At 47.3% G+C, this 25386-nt stretch overlaps 1 protein-coding gene across 1 annotated transcript in view; it reads right to left on the reverse strand.

The window, feature by feature from the left end:
- TXN (thioredoxin) overlaps positions 1 to 17827 on the reverse strand; it is a 31826-nt gene extending 13999 nt beyond the window's left edge. The window contains exon 1 of the mRNA XM_075338907.1: positions 17592 to 17827. Within this exon, the coding sequence (XP_075195022.1) occupies positions 17592 to 17615 (24 nt within the window). The 5' untranslated portion in view covers positions 17616 to 17827. The remainder of the gene's footprint in view (positions 1 to 17591) is intronic.
- Between the last annotated feature and the right edge of the window lie 7559 nt (positions 17828 to 25386).

Genomic DNA, 25386 nt, shown 5'->3' on the forward strand with positions numbered 1-25386 from the left:
CCTTGGCAGGTCCTGGAAGGTCACTGCATGCACAGTATCGCCGCCAAGAAGCAAGCGATATCGCCGGAGTGTGTGTGTGTGTGTGTGTGTGTGTGTGTGTGTGTGTGTGTGTGTGTGTGTGTGTGTGTGTGTGTGTGTGTGTGTGTGTGTGTGTGTTCCGCCGCTGCAGGACCTTGATGGGCTCATCTGCTCCCGGTCGGCGTCTGGTGAGTATGATCGGGGGTCTTCTTTCTTCTCTCTTCTGGGGGTGCCTGCTGTCTATAATGAAGTGTCCTGCAGTGTCTTTAACTCTTTCACCGCTGCATGACACTTCATTATTGACCGCAGCTATGTCTTATTTTCAGGGGATGTCTTATATTAAAGCTTCCCTGAAAACTCCTGCTATGTCTTATTTTCGGGGAAACACGGTAGCACGGAACAGGAAAAAAAAAAAAAAAAAATCTAAGCTTTTATTGAAAGTGGCATTATCCATTAAATGCCACTTTTTTGCTTTTAGCAAAACAGGTCACATGCACTCATGCAGATAAATACATCACCATTATTAAGGAAGGGGAAAAAGAAAAAAAAAAAAAAAAAAAAAGAAAACCCAAAGCTAACCCAATCTAAGAATGTTCTAACCAGAGGATAGGAGATCCTGTTAAAGAAATGAATACAGTGGTGTGGGAGTATTTTGCTATACGAGGAAAGTTTGCTGTAAAATTGTAACTCCGTTTACGATGAAGCTTTGCTGTATGAGCAAATACCGCACACTTCCGGTTCCGTACTTTCACTGCACTCTGACCCGCTCTTGCAGTACACATGTGATGCCCTGGACCCCCAGGGGTCACAGTACACTAACACACACACACACACACACACACACACACACACACACACACACTCCCCTGGGTAGGTGACACCAGTCAATCAAAATCCTTGTTGCCACCCTCCAGGCTTGATGTCCACACGAGGTGGGGTGGAGCCAGGCCATTGACCCCACCCACCGAGGAGTTCACAGGCCTGGAGGCGGGAAAAGACTGTAGAGATTATGTTAGGCAGTGAAAGTGAGAGGAGTGAAAACTGTTGGTGTCTGGGTTGGAGCCCAGGAATGTTCAGCAAGGTCGGCAGACTGTGGTGGCAGTCTGCAGGAGTTGGCGTAGGCAAGCGGAACCGTAGGACGGGGGTCGGGCGGTCGCCCACCGGTACCGAACCGGGGAGCAGATTGAAGCCATGCACCAAGGCAGGGTACTCAGACCCCGACCAGGCTAGGAGTCGCCGAAAAGGTCAAATTATCTGATTGCGGTCTGGACCTCAGGGGTTCATTCCCACCTAAGGCCCGTCAGAAGGCAACAGCCCAATCCGTCCGGATAAGAGCCACCGCCAAGGGCCAGAGATCCAAGGGCCAGCGCCTGCGGGCAAATGGGCTCTCCCGACACGTACACGCCGGGGAGCAGACTACTCGTGGGAAGCCATAGGAGTCAAATACACTTACACAGGTGCAGGAAAACGACAGCCACTATCAACCCGTCCGGGGAGAGTGAGAACACCGCAGCCGGCTGTGGGCAAAGTCCATCCAGCCGTTTGGTTTACCAGAGACTCTGTCCTTCTGTGTCTGAGTACAACAGTGCCATCCGGCACCGCAACGTTGCACCCGCGCCCACGCTGCCTCCCCGCCTCGGCACCTGCACCTATACCTCCTCCCTACTCTCCAACTGGGGCCCCGGGACCAACAGCTTCTACCCACAGAGGGGGTCGACACCTTAGCTGCTTCCGCCATCGCTCCCGGGATCCCCCGTCACCAGCAGCGGTGGTGCCCACTATCACCACAACCCGTGGGTGGCGTCACGACCGACATCCCAAACATCCACTAAAAACCTCCCCCTTTTCACTCGTGGGCGAGGAGGCGCTGCTCGAGCCCCGGGTCCGGCCCGGTGCTCAAGCCACCGAGGAGCAGAAGCACCGGACCCGAGCGCCAGCGATTCCAGACGAGCGGCGTTCCTACCCCTCCGCACGCGACACACACACACACACACACACACACACACGTTCTCTCACCGGCCTCCTGGTTCTTGTAGTCCGCAGGTACAGTGTGTATCGGGTAACCATCGTGACGATGAAGGAACATCCGCTGTCAGCGCTTCTCAAAGGCAGCACACTGACCAATCAGAGGCAAGCGGCTCCTGGGTATGACATGGACGCTGACAGCGGAAGCTTCTGCATCATCACGATGCTTACCCAATACACATACTGTACCAGCGGATTACAACACCCAGGAGGCCAGCGAGGGAACGGAGGGTAAGGTGAGCATAGAGCGCGTGTGCTTGTAAGTAATGGCACAATAGGGAGACATTGCACAAGTTGTGAAACGAATGGTCTGAGCTTGCATTATTTCCTGTGGGAAATTTTGCTTTGCTAGACGAGTAACTTTGTTGACGAGCACACTCCCAGAACGGATTGTTCTCGTAAACCAAGGTTACACTGTACTTCTTTAAGTTACTAGCAAATAAGTGGAGCATGGTCATAAGCGCCACTATTTTCTGCCATATTAGGGCTAGGAGCGGCCTTATGTCTGGACTTGGGCTTCAATTTTCAGTTGCGTGAAAGCTTCAGCCCATCAAGGGCCACTAATTGTCTAAAGGGGGCTTTACACGCTACGATATCGCTAATGCGGAGTCGTTGGGGGGTCACGGAATTTGTGACGCACATCCGGCCGCATTAGCGATGTTGTTGCGTGTGACACCGATGAGCGATTTTGCATCGTCGCACAAAGGTGCAAAGTCGCTCATCGGTGACACGGGGGTCCATTCCCAATTATCGTTACTGCAGCAGTAACGACGTTGTTCCTCGTTGCTGTGGTAGCAAACATCGCTATGTGTGACGCCGCAGGAACGAGGAAGCTTTCCTTACCTGCCTCCCAGCCGCCATGCGGAAGGAAGGAGGTGGGCAGGATGTTACGTCCCGCTCATCTCAGCCCCTCCGCTTCTATTGGGCGGCCGCTCAGTGACGTCGCTGTGACGCCGCACGGGCCGCCCCCTTAGAAAGGAGGCGGTTCTCCGGTCACAGCGACGTCGCCGGGCAGGTATGTGTGACGGGTCTGGGCGATGTGCGCCACGGGCAGCGATTTGCCCGTGTCGCACAACAGATGGGGGCGGGTACCCACACTAGCGATATCGGGACTGATATCGCAGTGTGAAAAGCGGCCTTAAGTCACTAATGCCCTTCAGTGCTCACAACTAGAGTTGAACGAGTACCTAACCATTCGTACTTGCTATACTCATAACGAGTACGGTTTAATACTTGCATATTCATTCTGAATAGCATGTGCAATGCAAGCCATTAGGGGAAAACTTGCAATGTAACGAGTAGCCCGAATGCTGTACTATTTGTGCGAGTAGTGAATAGTGCGAAATTCGGGTTGCTCATTAGATTGCAAGTTTTCCCCTAATGGCTTGCATTACACATGCTATTCGGAATGAATATGCAAGTATTAAACTGTGCTCGTTATGAGTATAGCAAGTGCGAATAGTTAGGTACTCAACTCTAGTCAGAAGGTATAAAATCAATAAACCTGCTAGGAGTCACATTGACAGAATTGGTAGGCTACGTGTGAAAAAGAAGATATCAAGAAGTTGTTGCAGTCAGGAAACACTTTTGAAAGAGGATTCCACAGTTGGGAGAGGAAAATTAGGAAATATTGGTTTAACATTTGTCATACTTCCTGTGAGATACTCTGAAAGCAGCGCTCGGGAACCCAGGGACCGGGCTCGGCAGAGTCATCTTGAATCCAGCTGAGGTGCGCTTTTCCTACCTCCATTCCAATCATGGTCCACCAGAATACCAAAGAAAGCCAAGGTCATTAGTGGATGAAATACTGACAGTTGCAGAACTGTTCTTGTGAGTCAACTGCAAATCATTCACAGACAGCTGTGTGACCCATCCAACATGATTCAAGTGACTAACAAGAATTAGTTTAAAGAGTAACAGAATGCTTCAGGGCTTTGAGACACCAAAATAGATGCATCATGAGCCTTACTTAAAGGGAACCGGTCACCGTTTTTTCGGCCTAAAAGCTGCGGCAACCACCAGTGGGCTATTATATACAGCATTTTAGAATACTATATACAAGAGCCCAGGCCGCTTTGTAGAATGGAAAAAAAAAAAAAAAACCCAAAACTTTATAATACTTCCCTAACAGTTGCACTGCGGTGGAGTTGGGCGTCTGTTGTCCAGTGCCGCCTTTTTTGGCCATCTTCGTCCTCCTGAAGCCTGTGTGCATGACGCGTCCTACGTCATACACACTCGCTGGTCCCGCGCAGGCGCACTATAATACTTTGATCTGCCCTGCTTAGGGCAGATCAAAGTGCACCTGCGCAGGACCTAAATGCTGACGCGTGTGGCTGACATAGGACGTGTCATGCACCCCGGCTACAGAAGAAGGAGCACTAAGATGGCCGAAAGAGGCAGCTCCAGCACCGGACATGCCCATTTGACTCAAATCCACTTCAGCGCGATCGTTAGGCAAGTATAATAAAGTGAGATAAAGTAACACGGAGACCCACGTTATTCTATGGTAGATGGCACACACACGTAAAATCACACAGAACGTGTGTCCGTGTGATAAGTAAGTGTGTGCGCTTTTCTGCACGGACAACATGTCAGTTTTTGGCCGGCAGCACGCAGGCACGGACCAGCTTTAGTCTATGGGTCCGTGCCTGCACGTATCGCACACTGAGTATGTCCGTGTTCAGCACGTTTCGTGCGTGTGCTTTTTACACTAGCGATCTTATTTTTTTTTTTTAATTAAATTCAGTATACTTACATTGGCGCTCGGTTTTTTTCTTCCCCCGGCTCATACCGCTCCCCGATCACCAGCGCGGCGAGGAACAGCTGTGCAGAGAATACGCGGAAACAATTACTTTGATTAATGAGCGGCCGGCATATTCAATCTCGTATTCCCTGCTTTCCCCACCCACAGACGCCTGTGATTGGTTGCAGTCAGACACGCCCCCCACGCTGAGTGACAGGTGTCTCACGGCACCCAATCACAGCAGCCGTGGGCGTGTCTATACTGTGCAGTAAAATAAATAAATTAAAAAAAAAACAAAAAAAAAAAAACGGCGTGCGGTCCCCCCACCCCCCCCAATTTTAATACCAGCCAGATGAAGCCATACGGCTGAAGGGTGGTATTCTCAGGATGGTGAGCCCCCCAGCCTAACAATATCAGTCAGCAGCCGCCCAGAATTGCCGCATACATTATATGCGACAGTTCTGGGACTGTACCTGGCTATTCCCGATTTGCCCTGGTGCGTTGGCAAATCGGGGTAATAAGGAGTTTTTGGCAGCCCATAGCTGCCAATAAGTCCTAGATTAATCATGTCAGGCGTCTCCCCGAGATACCTTTCATGATTAATCTGTAAATTACAGTAAACACACACACCCGAACAATCATTTATTAGAAATAAAAAACACTAACAAATTCCCTCATCATCACCAATTTAATAAGCCCGAAAAAGCCCTCCATGTCCGGCGTACGCCAGGATGGTCCAACGTTGCATCCAGCTCTGCTGCATGAAGGTGACCGGAGCTGCAGAAGACACCACCGCTCCTGACAGCTCCACGCAGCTAATTAAGGGAATAGCGCGATCAGCTGAGCTGTCACTGAGGTTACTCGCGGCCAACGCTGAGTACAGCTGATCGCGCTATTCCCTCATTAGCTGCGTGGAGCTGTCAGGAGCAGCGGTGTCTTCAGCAGCTCCGGTCACCTTCATGCAGCAGAGCTGGATGCGACGCTGGACCATCCTGGCGTACGCCGGACATGGAGGGCTTTTTCGGGCTTATTAAATTGGTGATGATGAGGGAATTTATTAGTGTTTTTTATTTCTAATAAATGATTTTTTCAGGTGTGTGTGTTTATTTACTGTCACTTACAGATTAATCATGGAAGGTATCTCGGGGAGACGCCTGACCTGATTAATCTAGGATTTATTGGCAGCTATGGGCTGCCAATAACTCCTTATTACCCCGATTTGCCAACGCACCAGGGCAAATCGGGAAGAGCCGGGTACAGTCCCAAAACTGTCGCATATAATGTATGCGGCAATTCTGGGCGGCTGCTGACTGATATTGTTAGGCTGGGGGCTCCCCATAACGTGGGGCTCCCCATCCTGAAAATACCAGCCTTCAGCCGTACGGCTTTATCTGGCTGGTATTAAAATTGGGGGGGGACCGCACGCCGTTTTATTTAAATTATTTATTTTACTGCACAGTATAGACACGCCCACCGGCTGCTGTGATTGGGTGCCGTGAGACACCTGTCACTCAGAGTGGGGGGCGTGTCTGACTGCAACCAATCACAGGCGCCTGTGGGTGGGGAAAGCAGGGAATACGAGATTGATTAATGAGCGGCCGGCATATTCAAAGTAATTGTTGCCGCATATTCTCTGCACAGCTGTTCCTCGCCGCGCTGGTGATCGGGGAGCGGTGAGTATGAGAGAGGGCTGCTCACTTCAGTCACTCGGGGGATTAGCGGTCACTGGTGAGCCCTTCACAGGTGACCGCTAATCAGTATGCGGCACACAGACAGAGCCGCGGCATGACAATGAAGTCGGGTGAAGTTCACCCGAGTTCATTCTCATCACGCAACTCTGTCTGCTGTCAGCCGACATGAATCAACGACATTGTGTGTTACACAAACGGAAATTCCACGTACACATACACGGACATTTTACACGTACACACGGCTCGCATACGCCATCACACGGATGCCATACGTACTGGAGAAACGCCCCTAAAAAAACGGAACACGGACCTGAAAAACGGACCGTAAGACACGTACGTTTTTTTTGCGGAAGTGTGTTTTAGGCCTTATAAAAAGGGAGAAAGGCCAAATGAACATAGACTACATATGGCCAAGACGTCCAGTAGGCGCCCAAAGCAGCCAACATAATATCTGGAAAATGGTTGTGCATGTACTAGGTTTTAACTTGGGATCATACATGCAGTTTTTGATACGTTCTTGAGCCAACCTCCAAGTTGGATCCAGCAGTAAGAAAAAAAAAAAGTACATATCCTTCCCTTATATACCCATTTCTTTTAAGTTTCAGCTAAAAAACTGCACGTGCAATTTCAGCCATAGGGTATGTGCACACGTTTAGTATTTGGTGCAAACATTTCTGCATCTCTTGGCCACAAAAAATAAAATACAAACAGTCAGTGGCAGCAGATTTTTACCACTCTTCAGAGTGGGCGATACCCGCAACAAATACACCACAAAACTTGAAATGCTGCAGATTTATTTCTACAAGGAAAAAATACTCAAACGTTTGCATGAGATTTCAGGATTCTCGATAACTTCGCTGGTCAGGAATCCCATCAGGTTTTGGGACAAATCTGCACTTCAACACACACAGCCATAAAAGAAAAAAACACAAAAGCACGGCCCACTACATATGCAAACTGGTAATACCGGATCTATTGTAATTGTGGCTTATAGTGAGAGCATTGTAGCTGTGCCGCAGGGTCCGATATACACATGAACCACTGGAATGCTAAAAGAAAGGAAAGACAAGGTGCACAGACCTTACTAACAATGGAATTCTCTTCTCATTTTGTTTACATAGTAACACTGCCCCATAATAGCAGATATTCTTATGTGATATTTTCCAGTTTTCTGTACACAGATCAGCTGAAGATCATGCCAGCTTGGACAACGCCCTGAAGGATTTTACCAGCCTCTAAGGCTGCTTTCACACCTCAGTTTTTTCCTGTGCGGCACAATCCGGCGCTTTGCAGAGAAATCGCAAACGTTTTTTTTTTTGCCGCCGGTTGCGTTTTTTTTGCATAGACTTACATAAGTGCCGTATTGTGCCGCATGGGCTTGCGTTCCATCCGTTTTTTGCCGCTTGCTGCAGATTTAGCCGATGCGGCGGCCGGATGGAACGTTGCCTGACACGTTTATTTTTTGTACGGGGAAAAAAAAAAAAAAACCAAAAAAAAACAAAAAAACAAACAACCATAAAACGCATTGCGGCACGATTTGCAATGCATGCCTATGGACGCTGCATGCGGCAACCTGCGGCAAAAACCGCTGTGGTTGCCGCATGCATTTTTTTTTCACTGCGCATGCTTAGTAGCCTGCCGCAAGCGCCAAAACCGGACGGGTCGCATGTTAAAAACGTATGCAAAGGATGCAGTTTTGTCGCCGCATCCGTTGCATAGGTTTGAGCCGGATTGGCCGGCTCTGTTAATACCGGAGGTGTGAAAGCAGCCTTAGAAAATGATCAGAGAATGAGATGAGGGGGTAAGAAGGAGAATCAGTTATCTGATCCATACCAGCAGAACCAAGGGCAGCATGAATCAGAGACCAGTCCATGTGTTATGCTCTAAAATGTTGCAGTATAAGACTATGTATGCACGCTGCGGATTTACCGCAGATTTTGCCGCAGTTTTGCTGCAGAAAGTGTTTAACATTGCTGCAGTCAATTTCCCAGCAAAACGTATGGGTTTTAAAAAAAAAATGCTTTTTTTTTGCTTTTTTTTTTTTATACCCGCGGATTTACCCTTGGAATTTTCGCTGCGGAATTAATGTGCATGTCACTTCTTTTCCACAGGTCCCTGCGGTTTTTGCCATAGATAATGGTAAATATCCGCAGGGACCAACCTGCGGCAAATCCACATCAAAACCGCATGCAGATTTCGTTGCGGTTGTGGTGCGTTTTTGTACCGCAGGTGCGGGATTCTTTCAGAGGGTCCGGATTTTCCTTGAGAAAAAGTCCATTTCTAGTGCGCACATGGCCTAAGAGAGGGGTCTCAAACACGCGGCCCGCGGGCCGCATGCGGCCCCTCAGGGTAGTTAGTGTTGAAAAATCGCTGAAACATTGAAATCCAGCCAAGATCAGTGCAGCTGTAGCCCTGATCATTGGCTGGAGCTGAGTGACGTGTTTCACCCGCCGCAGCTCTGATTGGAGAGATCAGTCACAAGGCTGGTCTCTCCAATCACTGTGGATCTGGGGCCAGAGACCACCCCCCTCAGCTCCACTCCGGAGTCTGCTGACCCATTACTACAGGATGGGGACAAAGTGCGCACATTACTATGAGATGGGGATAAGGCTGTGGACATTACTGTAGGATAGGGACATTACTACAAGGGGACAAGGATGTGAAACATTACTATAGAATAGGGATAATGCTGGGGACATTACTATAGGGTGGGGACAAGGTTGGGACATTACTAAAGGATGGGCACATTACTATAGAATAGGGACAGTACTATAGGATGGGGACATTGCTACAAGGGGACAAGGATGGGGAACATTACTATAAGATGGGGGACAAGGATGGACACATTACCATAGATTGGGGACATTACTATAGGATGGGGAGAAGGATGAACACATTACTATAAGATGGAGACAAGGATGGGGAACATTACTTTAGGATGGGGACAAGGATGAGCACATTACTGTGGGATGGGGACTAGGATGGGGTACAATACTACAAGGGGACAAGGATGAGCACATTACTGTGGGATGGGGCACAATACTACAAGGGGACAAGTATGGGCACGTTACAACAATATGGGGAACATTACTAAAAGATGTTGGTCAAAATTTCTATATAGTGCTAATTGTAAGACTATTAGTTACAAGAAAGGACTAAAATGTAAAAAAAAAAAAAAAAAAAAAAAGTTTATATTTAAACAAAGAATGTGCACATTTGCTTTAATGAACAAGTGAAAATGTGTTCAAAATCAGTGATCCCAAGGTGTGTAAAAAAAAAAAAAAAAAAAAAAAAAATTATATATTATATATGGTACCAATAAAAATGTCACTTTGTCCTGCAAAGAATGCGGCCCCCCCAAATTATTTTTTTTCCTGTGTGCGGTCCATACACCCAGCCGAGTTTGAGACCCCTGGCCTAAGAGAAAAAAGGTGGTTCAGGCTTAGGAAATTAGTACTAGAAAAAAAAAAAACGCTCTGATTTGAGAGACAGAGACAAAAAGGCGGATATTATAGTAGTCAAGGCGGGAAGTGAGCGCATGCACTATGATTTTAGAGGATTGAAGAAAGAACACATTTTGAAAACATGAGTGAGGGCTTGGATATGAAGTTTGAAAGACTCTGGTCCAGGGTTAGTCTGAGGCAGCAACTCTCTAGTACTACATGAGAAAGCATGAGGTTTATAGTGATAGGCTCTGTACCCACGTGGCATATTTTTATGCAGTTACGCTGCGATCTGCACCACAGCGTAACTGCATGCGTCCTCAGCACAATCTATGAAGATTGTGCATAATCCATGCCCACGTGGCGTATTCGAACGCAGCGATTCGGCTGCTGCCAAATCGCTGCGTTCCAAGAAGTGACATGTCACTTCTTTTATGCGCTTTGCATGCTGTCTATAGGGAGAGGCAGCATGCAGAGCGCACGAATTGTGCAGGCACCAGGCACTTCAGAATGGAGCTTTTCAGCTGCGCTCTGAAGCAGATCTTGTATGCTGCGGTGCAGAGCGCACACGTGGGCACATAGCCTTAGGCTCAATGGAGGAAAGACAATGAGAGCGAGAAAGATCATGTGACGCTGGATCCTTGCAGGCTGGCAGTGTAGGAAGCACTGGTCCAAATAGTGAAAGTTTCTTATTTCATTTCCCTAGGCCGATTAATAAAACGTCTAGTAGTCATCACCCACTTATATTAAAAGGGAAGTGGTCACCCTCTTTTTTGGCCTATAAGCTGCAGCCACCACCACCGGGCTGTTATATAAAGCATTCTAACATGCTGTATATCAGAGCCCAGGCCGGGGTATAACATAAAAAACAAACACTTTATAATACTTAACGGTCGCGCGAAGGGCCTTATGGGCATCTTCGTTCTCCAGTGCCGGCGTCTCCTCTTTCGGCCATCTTTGTCATCTTTCTGAGGCCTGGGTGAATGACGCGTCTACGTCATACACACTCATCGGTCCTGCGCAGGCGCACTGCAATACTTTGATCTGCACTGCTCAGGACAGATCAAAGTGCGCCTGCTCATGACCTCAATGCTGGCGAGTGTGTATGACGTCAGACGTGTCATGCACTGCGGCTACAGAAGAAGCATAAAGATGGACAAAAGAGGAGGCACCGGACAACGGAGACGCCCATAAGGCCCATCGTGCGACTATTTGGTAACTATTATAAAGTAGTTTTTTTTATGTTATATCCCCAGCCTGGGCTCTGATATACAACATGTTAGAATGCTGTATATAAGAGCCCAGTGGTGGTGGCCGTAGCTTATAGGGCAAAAAAGTGGTGACCGGTTCCCTTTAAAAGAATAGATTGACAACTAGGTGCTAATTTTCTAAGTAGATATATTTCTAAAGGTGGTCGCTCGACTGTGTGCGTCATGTGTTCCGGATGCAGCCAATCACCATTGGCTTCACTCTCCCAGTCTTTGGACGGATCACAAATCCACAAGAAGTAAGATCAGCAGCAGCACTCACTCCCTCTGGATGTATGAGATTTCTCTGAAGATTGGGGAGAGTGAACCCTGCGTTGATTGGCTGCAGGGAGCACATGACGTCACAGTTGCAGGATCCCGGGAGAGACTGTGCCAACTCCACTGGAACGGTGCTGGCAACAGAGGAGAGTATGCTTTATCACTCCAAAAAGTGTAAACATACAGATGGAGAAGGGGTTGTACGAGTGGTGAATAACCCCCTTAAAATCAACAGGAACTAACTGCAGTGAAAAACACACAAGAACAGAGTGTATTGAAAATAATCAAAAAATAAAAAAGGCGCGACTGATGCCAATAACTAAGTGACTGTTAGTGGTGCCGGAAATCCACTGTAGGAAAGCAATTTTAAGATCGTTGCATTTTCCATCTCTTGTACAATGCACGTCAATGATAATAAAATCTTTCAGACTTGGCAGGAAAATTATCCTCACAGAGTTCAGGTCATTCTGTGGATTTGGAAATCTGCAAATAAGCTATTTTTTTTTTTTAATTGCTGGGGTTTTAGGCTATGTGCCCACGGGAGTTTGTACCTGCGGATATATCCGCATGTTTCCCGCAGCTGATACCCGGAATCTGCAGCTATCCATTCCTGCAGGATTCCAGCGAAATAGCTGCGAAAAACCTGCAGACATTCGTGAGACTTAGGGTACTTTCACACTTGCGTTGTTTTCCTTCCGTTACAATCCGCCGTTTTGGAAAACTGCGGAATCCATTAACGGATTCCGCTGTTTCCCATAGACTTGTATGGGTGACGGATTGTGCCAAAAGGACCTGCATTGCTTCCACTGGCCGACGCTCCGTTGCTTCTGCCCAGCGGGAGGAACGCAGCATGTAACGTTGTTTTCAGCAGCGGAATCCTCAGGATTTCACTGTGCATGCTCTTTTTTTTTTAAATCACAAACTTTAATTTTGTCTTGCAGTGGCTGAACGTTCAGCTGAGCGCTCGCCCGCCGGCATGCCCGGCCGCCGGCAAGTGACAGCGCTCAGCTGAGCCACCGGCTATTGAGAGCGATCAGCTGATTGTTCACAATAGTCTGCTGCCGGTAAAACTGTAAAGAAGAGAAAAAAAAAAAAAAAAAAAAAAGCTTTCCGTTGTTTTGTACGATCCGTAGCATCCGTTGTACCACTATATGCCACGCATCCATTGCATCCGTAACACAACGCAATGCTACGGAAGAGGCCGGCCTCTATCTCCATGGTAGAGGGCGGTATTTTCGCAGGAATAATTGACATGCAGTTGTGTGGCTGCGGGACATCCGCAGCATATTTTGCAGCACTGACACACTCTCCCCATGTCCCATAGGATAACATGGGGAGTGTCTATACTTTATAAAACCTGCGGATTTATCTAGAAAATCCAGATAAAGCTGCAGGTTTTCCGCTGCAAAATCCGCAGTCACAAGTCCCGTGGGCACATAGCCTTAAAAAAAAAAAGCCAGTCTCAGACAAGCAGAATACAAGCCCTTTTCTGACAAGTCATGGACAACCCTGATCTTGACACTGAACACAGGATTTGGTGATCCAGCATAGTTTTCAGTAGGCGACATCATCCATTGCTACTCACACTCCGCTGCTAAACTGCATGTCCGAATATTGAATGATGGGAACAACAGTAAAAGGTTAACCCCAAAACCTGACAAAATATTGTTCACGTAAGAAAACCAGTCAAAAATAACAGCAATCAAACTAACTCTGAAATATTTGTAATATAGGTCACAATGAAGGGGAAAATAAAATATATATATTACACAAAAAGCTCAATTTTTTTTAAGCTCACCTAGAATATTCATGGGGCCCTGTGTATGTATATATATATATATATATATATATATATATATATATATATATATATATATATATAAAAAATAGTATACCCAAACTGTATCAGATACGATCTTCAGCTTCTATCTGCTACACTGTAGTGTAGGATTCATATTTAAAAAAAAAAAAAACAAAAAAAAAAAATCAGAAAGATGTAAACTTATAGTCCGATGAATCCAAAGAAAGAAGGGAGAGCGGCACTTCATGGTGGGATTCTGCGGTTTTAATAACTGTGCAAACAGGTTACAACATGTGGGGGGAGAGGAGTTTGCGGGCATCCAACTGCTCATACAAATAGAAAGCATGGTAGTGCTCGCTCACCACTAACCATTACGAGTACCGAGCATGGTATTGCTCGCTCACTACTAACCATTATGAGTACCGAGCACTCGAGCATGGTAGCTCTCACTCACCATTACGAGTACGGAGCACCTCAGCATGGTACTGCTCACTCATCACTAATCATTATGAGTACCGAGCACTCGAGCATGGTAGTGCTCACTCATCACTAATCATTATGAGTACCGAGCACTCGAGCATGGTAGTGCTCACTCATCACTAATCATTATGAGTACCGAGCACTCGAGCATGGTAGTGCTCACTCATCACTAATCATTATGAGTACCGAGCACTCGAGCATGGTAGTGCTCACTCATCACTAATCATTATGAGTACTGAGCATGGTAGTTCTCACTCACCATTACGAGTACGGAGCACCTCAGCATGGTACTGCTTGCTCATCACGAGTACCGGTCACCTGAGCATGTTCGTGCTCACTCATCAATAACCATCATGAGTATGGAGCACCCGAGCATGGTACAGCTCGCTCATCATTAACCATTACAAGTACAGAGCACGGTAGTGCTCGCAAATCACTAACCTTTATGAGTACTGAGGATGATAGTGCTTGGCTATTGTGAGTAGCGAACATGGTTTTTCCCCACAGGCAGTGTACCTTCTGAGTATGGACTGGTGGCAGGAATTCTGACCTGAACTCCATAGCCTCATTTAGACCGTGAAACACAGATGTGTAATACTGACCCTAATTCTTTTGGCAAAATAAGATCTTCAATATACACATCGTACGACAGGTGGAGAAAACCACATTTTGCTGCGATAGATAGATATCCTTTAGACCCGCAAAACACATCCGTTTAATTTGTACTTGTGCGGTACGTATTTGCAGGTACCGGAGACACGTACACACGGAGACCCATGTTATTCAATGATAGATGGCGCACACACGTAAAATCACACGGAACGTGTGACAAGTACGTGTGTGCGTTTTTCTACACGGATGACATGTCCGTTTTTGGCCGGCAGCACGCAGGCACGGACTCGCTTTAGTCTATGGGTCCGTGCCTGCACAGACCGCACACGGAGTATGTCCGTGTTCAACACGTATCATCCGTGTCCGTTTTTAATCACAAAATCTGAAACACTTGTTACCAATCTATCAGGTCAATTGATGGCAAACAACAACAGGATCTCATGATGAATGATTAACAACGTTAATTGGGTAAGAATGCGGATCTTAAAAAACGGACGGCACACGTACGTATTTTATGTCAAAACGGACATTCCACATGCACACACGGCTCGCATACGCCATCACACAAATGACATACGTACCGGAGAAACGCCCCTAAAAAACATGGACCCGAAAAACGGACCGTGAGACACGTACGTTTTTTTTGCGGAAGTGTGTTTTAGGCCATAGGAAAATCCCAGTGCTCAATGCTGGTAGATATTTACTTAAAAGGAAAGGCTCACTTTTAAAGAAAAAAGGTCATTGGCAGAGTTGTGACCCAATTTGGTGATATGCCAACCGTAAACCTTCTTATCATTACTTATCATTAAGGCTGTGCTCACACTGCGGTAAATGTGCGGATTTTGCCGCAGATTTTCCAGAAATCTGCAGCACAGCTACTCCCCAGCCATTTCTATGGCATTTGGGAAATGCTGTGCCCACGCTGCGGATTTTTCCGCAGCGGAAATCGTGCGGAAAAGTCTGCAGTGCGTCAATTATTGTTGCGGATTTTCGTGCGGATTTTGCCTATTCAATTGAACAAAAAGAAAAAAAAAAAAAAACACAACAAAATCCGCACCTATGAAAAGGTGCAGATTCCGGGGGAAAGCTGCGGATTTTGATGCAGAAAAATCGGCAGATACAGAGTCCCATGGGCATATAGCCTTAGGGTGGACGGCTACTCTTTATTGTTATTCAGGTACATATTTGTTACACAATGATCAGCACTCAGGATGTGAACATTATATTACTCAGGGCTTCCATTATTTACTGAATGGTTGAGGTGCAGAGGAGCCATCATCCGTGCGGAGCTGCCGCCCCACCACCGTGCGGAGCTGCCGCCCCACCACCGTGCGGAGCTGCCGCCCCACCTACACCCCACCTACTGTCTCCTCCCCAAAATCCTTTAGGATGTAAGCCCGCAAGGGCAGGGCCCTCTTCCCTCTGTACCAGTCTGTCTATTGTAACTTGTATATGTATTCTGTATGTAACCCCCTCATGTACAGCACCATGGAATCAATGGTGCTCTATAAATAAACAATAATAATAATAATAATAATAATAATAATAATAATAATATTCTATACATTAGGGTGTGTCCTAGTTACTCAGTGACCTCAATGGAAAGGCCATGGAGAGCTGATGCCTCCAGGAACTAAGATCTGCCTAGTCATTCTTGACTTGCATATCCTGCAGTAGGAATGATCTCACAGCATAGAAGTGGATCCTGTGCTGGTAAAGGCAGGCAGTGATGTGTGAGGACAGAACTACAATGGCCTGTACTACCACTCTAGAGAGTCATCCCTACTAATGACCACACATGTAGCTGAGCTGATCTCATGGATCAGTGGGGGCTGTACATACACATGTAGCAGAGCTGATCTCATGGATCAGGGGGGGCTGTACATACACATGTAGCAGAGCTGATCTCATGGATCAGGGGGGGCTGTACATACACATGTAGCAGAGCTGATCTCATGGATCAGGGGGGGCTGTACATACACATGTAGCAGAGCTGATCTCATGGATCAGGGGGGGCTGTACATACACATGTAGCAGAGCTGATCTCATGGATCAGGGGGGGCTGTACATACACATGTAGCAGAGCTGATCTCATGGATCAGGGGGGGCTGTACATACACATGTAGCAGAGCTGATCTCATGGATCAGGGGGGGCTGTACATACACATGTAGCAGAGCTGATCACATAGATCGGGGGGGCTGTACATACACATGTAGCAGAGCTGATCTCATGGATCAGGGGGGCTGTACATACACATGTAGCAGAGCAGATCTCATAGATCAGGGGGGCTGTACACACACACATGTAGCAGAGCTGATCACATAGATCGGGGGGGCTGTACATACACATGTAGCAGAGCTGATCACATAGATCCGGGGGGGCTGTACATACACATGTAGCAGAGCTGATCACATAGATCAGGGGGGGCTGTACATACACATGTAGCAGAGCTGATCACATAGATCAGGGGGGGCTGTACATACACATGTAGCAGAGCTGATCTCATAGATCAGGGGGGCTGTACATACACATGTAGCAGAGCTGATCTCATAGATCAGGGGGGGGCTGTACACACACATGTAGCAGAGCTGATCTCATAGATCAGGAGGGCTGTACATACACATGTAGCAGAGCTGATCTCATAGATCAGGAGGGCTGTACATACACATGTAGCAGAGCTGATCTCATAGATCAGGAGGGCTGTACATACACATGTAGCAGAGCTGATCTCATAGATCAGGGGGGGGCTGTACACACACATGTAGCAGAGCTGATCTCATAGATCAGGAGGGCTGTACATACACATGTAGCAGAGCTGATCTCATAGATCGGGGGGGGGGGGGCTGTACATACACATGTAGCAGAGCTGATCTCATAGATCAGGAGGGCTGTACATACACATGTAGCAGAGCTGATCTCATAGATCGGGGGGGGGGGCTGTACATACACATGTAGGGTAACAAAGGCAACATATGACAAAGTCAGCTATACATCACAAGACATCTGGCCTTACAAAACCGAAGTCATAATCAAAACATAGAAATCCTATTTTTCCAGCCCTAGGTTAGTAAACAATATGATTGGAGTCCATGGGGCGAGGATTATAGTGAAGATGCAGCCATGAGGAATTCTACACATCCAGCAGATCCAGCCTAACAGAATGGCAACCGGCTTCTCCCACATGACACAGTCACATGGCACAAGATGCCGGTAAGTGAGGCACCATTACAGACAGCAGTCCTCCAGCTTACCATATTCTCGATATGTCGGACCATGGTGCCGGTACAGTGATGGGACGGCCAAAGTGCAGAGCCGGTGATAGTAGTGATACCAGGCGGCCGGCAGGGCAGTAAATAGGCGGCGTGAGCTGGGCGTGGCCAGGGGACGGGGCGGGGCTACTGACAAACTTGTGTAACGGGATGGGCGCGGCACGGGGCCGCAGACCGGGCGGGAGCAGCGGCGCAGTTGGCTGAGGGGACTGTGTTGTGTACAGCGTGCTAGGCGGGCTTGTGTGGACGGCGGACAGGGTGGGCCGAGGATGAGGGGTGTACGGGAAGTGGAACCATTTCTTGTAACGTGGCGTGGTGATGACTGGCAAGAAAGCAGGAGGCAGGCAGATAACGGTTTCCTGGGAGGAGAGCTGGCGGGCTGACAGAAAATGGCGCGAATGCTGGAGGGCAGACGCGCGGGGATGTTACCGTACACAACGACTGTTAGTGCAGTTACTGGGAGGGAAACCCTGCGAGCTTTTCTTCTGGAAACACGTTTGGTAGCACACGGTCCCCTGGCAGATAATGTCCTGATAGAAAACAGGGATCCCACTTATCAGCTCTAACAGCGATATAATACACGTGACTGGTATCATGGGAGTCATCTACAGGTGCACACACAGCATGGGAGTAATCTACAGGAGGACACACAAGATGGGAGTAATCTACAGGAGGACACACAAGATGGGAGTAATCTACAGGAGGACACACAAGATGGGAGTAATCTACAGGAGGACACACAAGATGGGAGTAATCTACAGGAGGACACACAAGATGGGAGTAATCTACAGGAGGACACACAAGATGGGAGTAATCTACAGGAGGACACACAAGATGGGAGTAATCTACAGGAGGACACACAAGATGGGAGTCATCTACAGGAGGACACACAAGATGGGAGTCATCTACAGGTGCACACACAAGATGGGAGTCATCTACAGGTGCACACACAGCATGGGAGTAATCTACAGGAGGACACACAAGATGGAAGTAATCTACAGGTGAACACACAAGATGGGAGTAATCTACAGGTGAACACACAAGATGGGAGTAATCTACAGGTGAATACACAAGATGGGAGTCATCTACAGGTGAACACAAGATGGGAGTCATCTACAGGTGAACACAAGATGGGAGTCATCTACAGGTGAACACACAAGATGGGAGTCATCTACAGGTGCATACACAAGAAGGGAGTCATCTACAGGTGCACACACAAGATGGGAGTCATCTACAGGTGAACACACAAGATGGGAGTAATCTACAGGTGCACACACAAGATGGGAGTAATCTACAGGAGGACACACAAGATGGGAGTCATCTACAGGTGCACACACAAGATGGGAGTCATCTACAGGTGCACACACAGCATGGGAGTAATCTACAGGAGGACACACAAGATGGAAGTAATCTACAGGTACACACACAAGATGGGAGTCATCTACAGGTGCACACACAAGATGGGAGTCATCTACAGGTGCACACACAGCATGGGAGTAATCTACAGGTGAATACACAAGATGGAAGTAATCTACAGGTACACACACAAGATGGGAGTAATCTACAGGTGCACACACAAGATGGGAGTAATCTACAGGTGCACACACAAGATGGGAGTAATCTACAGGGGCACACACAAGATGGGAGTAATCTACAGGTGAACACACAAGATGGGAGTAATCTACAGGTGAATACACAAGATGGGAGTAATCTACAGGTGCACACACAGGATGGGAGTAATCTACAGGTGCACACACAGGATGGGAGTAATCTACAGGTGCACACACAGGATGGGAGTAATCTACAGGTGCACACACAGGATGGGAGTAATCTACAGGTGAATACACAAGATGGGAGTAATCTACAGGTACACACACAAGATGGGAGTAATCTACAGGTGAATACACAAGATGGGAGTAATCTACAGGTGAACACACAAGATGGGAGTAACCTACAGGTGAATACACAAGATGGGAGTCATCTACAGGTGAACACAAGATGGGAGTCATCTACAGGTGAACACACAAGATGGGAGTCATCTACAGGTGCACACACAAGATGGGAGTCATCTACAGGTGCATACACCAGAAGGGAGTCATCTACAGGTGCACACACAAGATGGGAGTCATCTACAGGTGCACACACAAGATGGGAGTCATCTACAGGTGAACACACAAGATGGGAGTAATCTACAGGTGCACACACAAGATGGGAGTATTCTACAGGTGCACACACAAGATGGGAGTAATCTACAGGTGAACACACAAGATGGGAGTCATCTACAGGTGCACACACAAGATGGGAGTCATCTACAGGTGCACACACAAGATGGGAGTCATCTACAGGTGCATACACAAGAAGGGAGTCATCTACAGGTGCACACACAAGATGGGAGTCATCTACAGGTGCACACACAAGATGGGAGTAATCTACAGGTGCACACACAAGATGGGAGTATTCTACAGGTGCACACACAAGATGGGAGTAATCTACAGGTGAACACACAAGATGGGAGTCATCTACAGGTGCACACACAAGATGGGAGTAATCTACAGGTGAACACACAAGATGGGAGTCATCTACAGGTGCACACACAAGATGGGAGTAATCTACAGGTGAACACACAAGATGGGAGTAATCTACAGGTGAATACACAAGATGGGAGTAATCTACAGGTGAATACACAAGATGGGAGTAATCTACAGGTGCACACACAGGATGGGAGTAATCTACAGGTGCACACACAGGATGGGAGTAATCTACAGGTGCACACACAGGATGGGAGTAATCTACAGGTGAATACACAAGATGGGAGTAATCTACAGGTACACACACAAGATGGGAGTAATCTACAGGTGAATACACAAGATGGGAGTCATCTACAGGTGAACACAAGATGGGAGTCATCTACAGGTGAACACACAAGATGGGAGTAACCTACAGGTGCACACACAAGATGGGAGTCATCTACAGGTGCATACACAAGATGGGAGTCATCTACAGGTGCACACACAAGATGGGAGTCATCTACAGGTGCATACACAAGAAGGGAGTCATCTACAGGTGCACACACAAGATGGGAGTCATCTACAGGTGAACACACAAGATGGGAGTAATCTACAGGTGCACACACAAGATGGGAGTAATCTACAGGAGGACACACAAGATGGGAGTCATCTACAGGTGCACACACAAGATGGGAGTCATCTACAGGTGCACACACAGCATGGGAGTAATCTACAGGAGGACACACAAGATGGAAGTAATCTACAGGTACACACACAAGATGGGAGTCATCTACAGGTGCACACACAAGATGGGAGTCATCTACAGGTGCACACACAGCATGGGAGTAATCTACAGGTGAATACACAAGATGGAAGTAATCTACAGGTACACACACAAGATGGGAGTAATCTACAGGTGCACACACAAGATGGGAGTAATCTACAGGTGAACACACAAGATGGGAGTAATCTACAGGTGAACACACAAGATGGGAGTAATCTACAGGTGAATACACAAGATGGGAGTCATCTACAGGTGAACACAAGATGGGAGTCATCTACAGGTGAACACAAGATGGGAGTCATCTACAGGTGAACACAAGATGGGAGTCATCTACAGGTGAACACACAAGATGGGAGTCATCTACAGGTGCATACACAAGAAGGGAGTCATTTACAGGTGCACACAAGATGGGAGTCATCTACAGGTGAACACACAAGATGGGAGTCATCTACAGGTGCACACACAAGATGGGAGTAATCTACAGGTGCACACACAAGATGGGAGTAATCTACAGGTGCACACACAAGATGGGAGTAATCTACAGGTGCACACACAAGATGGGAGTAATCTACAGGTGAACACACAAGATGGGAGTAATCTACAGGTGAATACACAAGATGGGAGTAATCTACAGGTGCACACACAGGATGGGAGTAATCTACAGGTGCACACACAGGATGGGAGTAATCTACAGGTGCACACACAGGATGGGAGTAATCTACAGGTGCACACACAGGATGGGAGTAATCTACAGGTGAATACACAAGATGGGAGTAATCTACAGGTACACACACAAGATGGGAGTAATCTACAGGTGAATACACAAGATGGGAGTAATCTACAGGTGAACACACAAGATGGGAGTAACCTACAGGTGAATACACAAGATGGGAGTCATCTACAGGTGAACACAAGATGGGAGTCATCTACAGGTGAACACACAAGATGGGAGTCATCTACAGGTGCACACACAAGATGGGAGTCATCTACAGGTGCATACACAAGAAGGGAGTCATCTACAGGTGCACACACAAGATGGGAGTCATCTACAGGTGCACACACAAGATGGGAGTCATCTACAGGTGAACACACAAGATGGGAGTAATCTACAGGTGCACACACAAGATGGGAGTATTCTACAGGTGCACACACAAGATGGGAGTAATCTACAGGTGAACACACAAGATGGGAGTCATCTACAGGTGCACACACAAGATGGGAGTCATCTACAGGTGCACACACAAGATGGGAGTCATCTACAGGTGCACACACAAGATGGGAGTCATCTACAGGTGCATACACAAGAAGGGAGTCATCTACAGGTGCACACAAGATGGGAGTCATCTACAGGTGCACACACAAGATGGGAGTCATCTACAGGTGAACACACAAGATGGGAGTAATCTACAGGTGCACACACAAGATGGGAGTATTCTACAGGTGCACACACAAGATGGGAGTAATCTACAGGTGAACACACAAGATGGGAGTCATCTACAGGTGCACACACAAGATGGGAGTAATCTACAGGTGAACACACAAGATGGGAGTCATCTACAGGTGCACACACAAGATGGGAGTAATCTACAGGTGAACACACAAGATGGGAGTAATCTACAGGTGCACACACAAGATGGGAGTAATCTACAGGTGAACACACAAGATGGGAGTAATCTACAGGTGAATACACAAGATGGGAGTAATCTACAGGTGCACACACAGGATGGGAGTAATCTACAGGTGCACACACAGGATGGGAGTAATCTACAGGTGCACACACAGGATGGGAGTAATCTACAGGTGAATACACAAGATGGGAGTAATCTACAGGTACACACACAAGATGGGAGTAATCTACAGGTGAATACACAAGATGGGAGTCATCTACAGGTGAACACAAGATGGGAGTCATCTACAGGTGAACACACAAGATGGGAGTAACCTACAGGTGCACACACAAGATGGGAGTCATCTACAGGTGCATACACAAGATGGGAGTCATCTACAGGTGCACACACAAGATGGGAGTCATCTACAGGTGCATACACAAGAAGGGAGTCATCTACAGGTGCACACACAAGATGGGAGTCATCTACAGGTGAACACACAAGATGGGAGTAATCTACAGGTGCACACACAAGATGGGAGTAATCTACAGGAGGACACACAAGATGGGAGTCATCTACAGGTGCACACACAAGATGGGAGTCATCTACAGGTGCACACACAGCATGGGAGTAATCTACAGGAGGACACACAAGATGGAAGTAATCTACAGGTACACACACAAGATGGGAGTCATCTACAGGTGCACACACAAGATGGGAGTCATCTACAGGTGCACACACAGCATGGGAGTAATCTACAGGTGAATACACAAGATGGGAGTAATCTACAGGTGAACACACAAGATGGGAGTAATCTACAGGTGAATACACAAGATGGGAGTCATCTACAGGTGAACACAAGATGGGAGTCATCTACAGGTGAACACAAGATGGGAGTCATCTACAGGTGAACACAAGATGGGAGTCATCTACAGGTGAACACAAGATGGGAGTCATCTACAGGTGAACACACAAGATGGGAGTCATCTACAGGTGCATACACAAGAAGGGAGTCATTTACAGGTGCACACAAGATGGGAGTCATCTACAGGTGAACACACAAGATGGGAGTCATCTACAGGTGCACACACAAGATGGGAGTAATCTACAGGTGCACACACAAGATGGGAGTAATCTACAGGTGCACACACAAGATGGGAGTAATCTACAGGTGCACACACAAGATGGGAGTAATCTACAGGTGAACACACAAGATGGGAGTAATCTACAGGTGAATACATAAGATGGGAGTAATCTACAGGTGCACACACAGGATGGGAGTAATCTACAGGTGCACACACAGGATGGGAGTAATCTACAGGTGCACACACAGGATGGGAGTAATCTACAGGTGCACACACAGGATGGGAGTAATCTACAGGTGAATACACAAGATGGGAGTAATCTACAGGTACACACACAAGATGGGAGTAATCTACAGGTGAATACACAAGATGGGAGTAATCTACAGGTGAACACACAAGATGGGAGTAACCTACAGGTGAATACACAAGATGGGAGTCATCTACAGGTGAACACAAGATGGGAGTCATCTACAGGTGAACACACAAGATGGGAGTCATCTACAGGTGCACACACAAGATGGGAGTCATCTACAGGTGCACACACAAGAAGGGAGTCATCTACAGGTGCACACACAAGATGGGAGTCATCTACAGGTGCACACACAAGATGGGAGTCATCTACAGGTGAACACACAAGATGGGAGTAATCTACAGGTGCACACACAAGATGGGAGTATTCTACAGGTGCACACACAAGATGGGAGTAATCTACAGGTGAACACACAAGATGGGAGTCATCTACAGGTGCACACACAAGATGGGAGTCATCTACAGGTGCACACACAAGATGGGAGTCATCTACAGGTGCACACACAAGATGGGAGTCATCTACAGGTGCATACACAAGAAGGGAGTCATCTACAGGTGTACACACAAGATGGGAGTCATCTACAGGTGCACACACAAGATGGGAGTCATCTACAGGTGAACACACAAGATGGGAGTAATCTACAGGTGCACACACAAGATGGGAGTATTCTACAGGTGCACACACAAGATGGGAGTAATCTACAGGTGAACACACAAGATGGGAGTCATCTACAGGTGCACACACAAGATGGGAGTAATCTACAGGTGAACACACAAGATGGGAGTCATCTACAGGTGCACACACAAGATGGGAGTAATCTACAGGTGAACACACAAGATGGGAGTAATCTACAGGTGCACACACAAGATGGGAGTAATCTACAGGTGAACACACAAGATGGGAGTAATCTACAGGTGAATACACAAGATGGGAGTAATCTACAGGTGCACACACAGGATGGGAGTAATCTACAGGTGCACACACAGGATGGGAGTAATCTACAGGTGCACACACAGGATGGGAGTAATCTACAGGTGAATACACAAGATGGGAGTAATCTACAGGTACACACACAAGATGGGAGTAATCTACAGGTGAATACACAAGATGGGAGTCATCTACAGGTGAACACAAGATGGGAGTCATCTACAGGTGAACACACAAGATGGGAGTAACCTACAGGTGCACACACAAGATGGGAGTCATCTACAGGTGCATACACAAGATGGGAGTCATCTACAGGTGCACACACAAGATGGGAGTCATCTACAGGTGCATACACAAGAAGGGAGTCATCTACAGGTGCACACACAAGATGGGAGTCATCTACAGGTGAACACACAAGATGGGAGTAATCTACAGGTGCACACACAAGATGGGAGTAATCTACAGGTGCACACACAAGATGGGAGTAATCTACAGGTGAACACACAAGATGGGAGTCATCTACAGGTGCACACACAAGATGGGAGTAATCTACAGGT

This window comes from Anomaloglossus baeobatrachus, chromosome 1 (assembly GCF_048569485.1).
Source record: "Anomaloglossus baeobatrachus isolate aAnoBae1 chromosome 1, aAnoBae1.hap1, whole genome shotgun sequence".
Lineage (NCBI taxonomy): Eukaryota > Metazoa > Chordata > Amphibia > Anura > Aromobatidae > Anomaloglossus > Anomaloglossus baeobatrachus.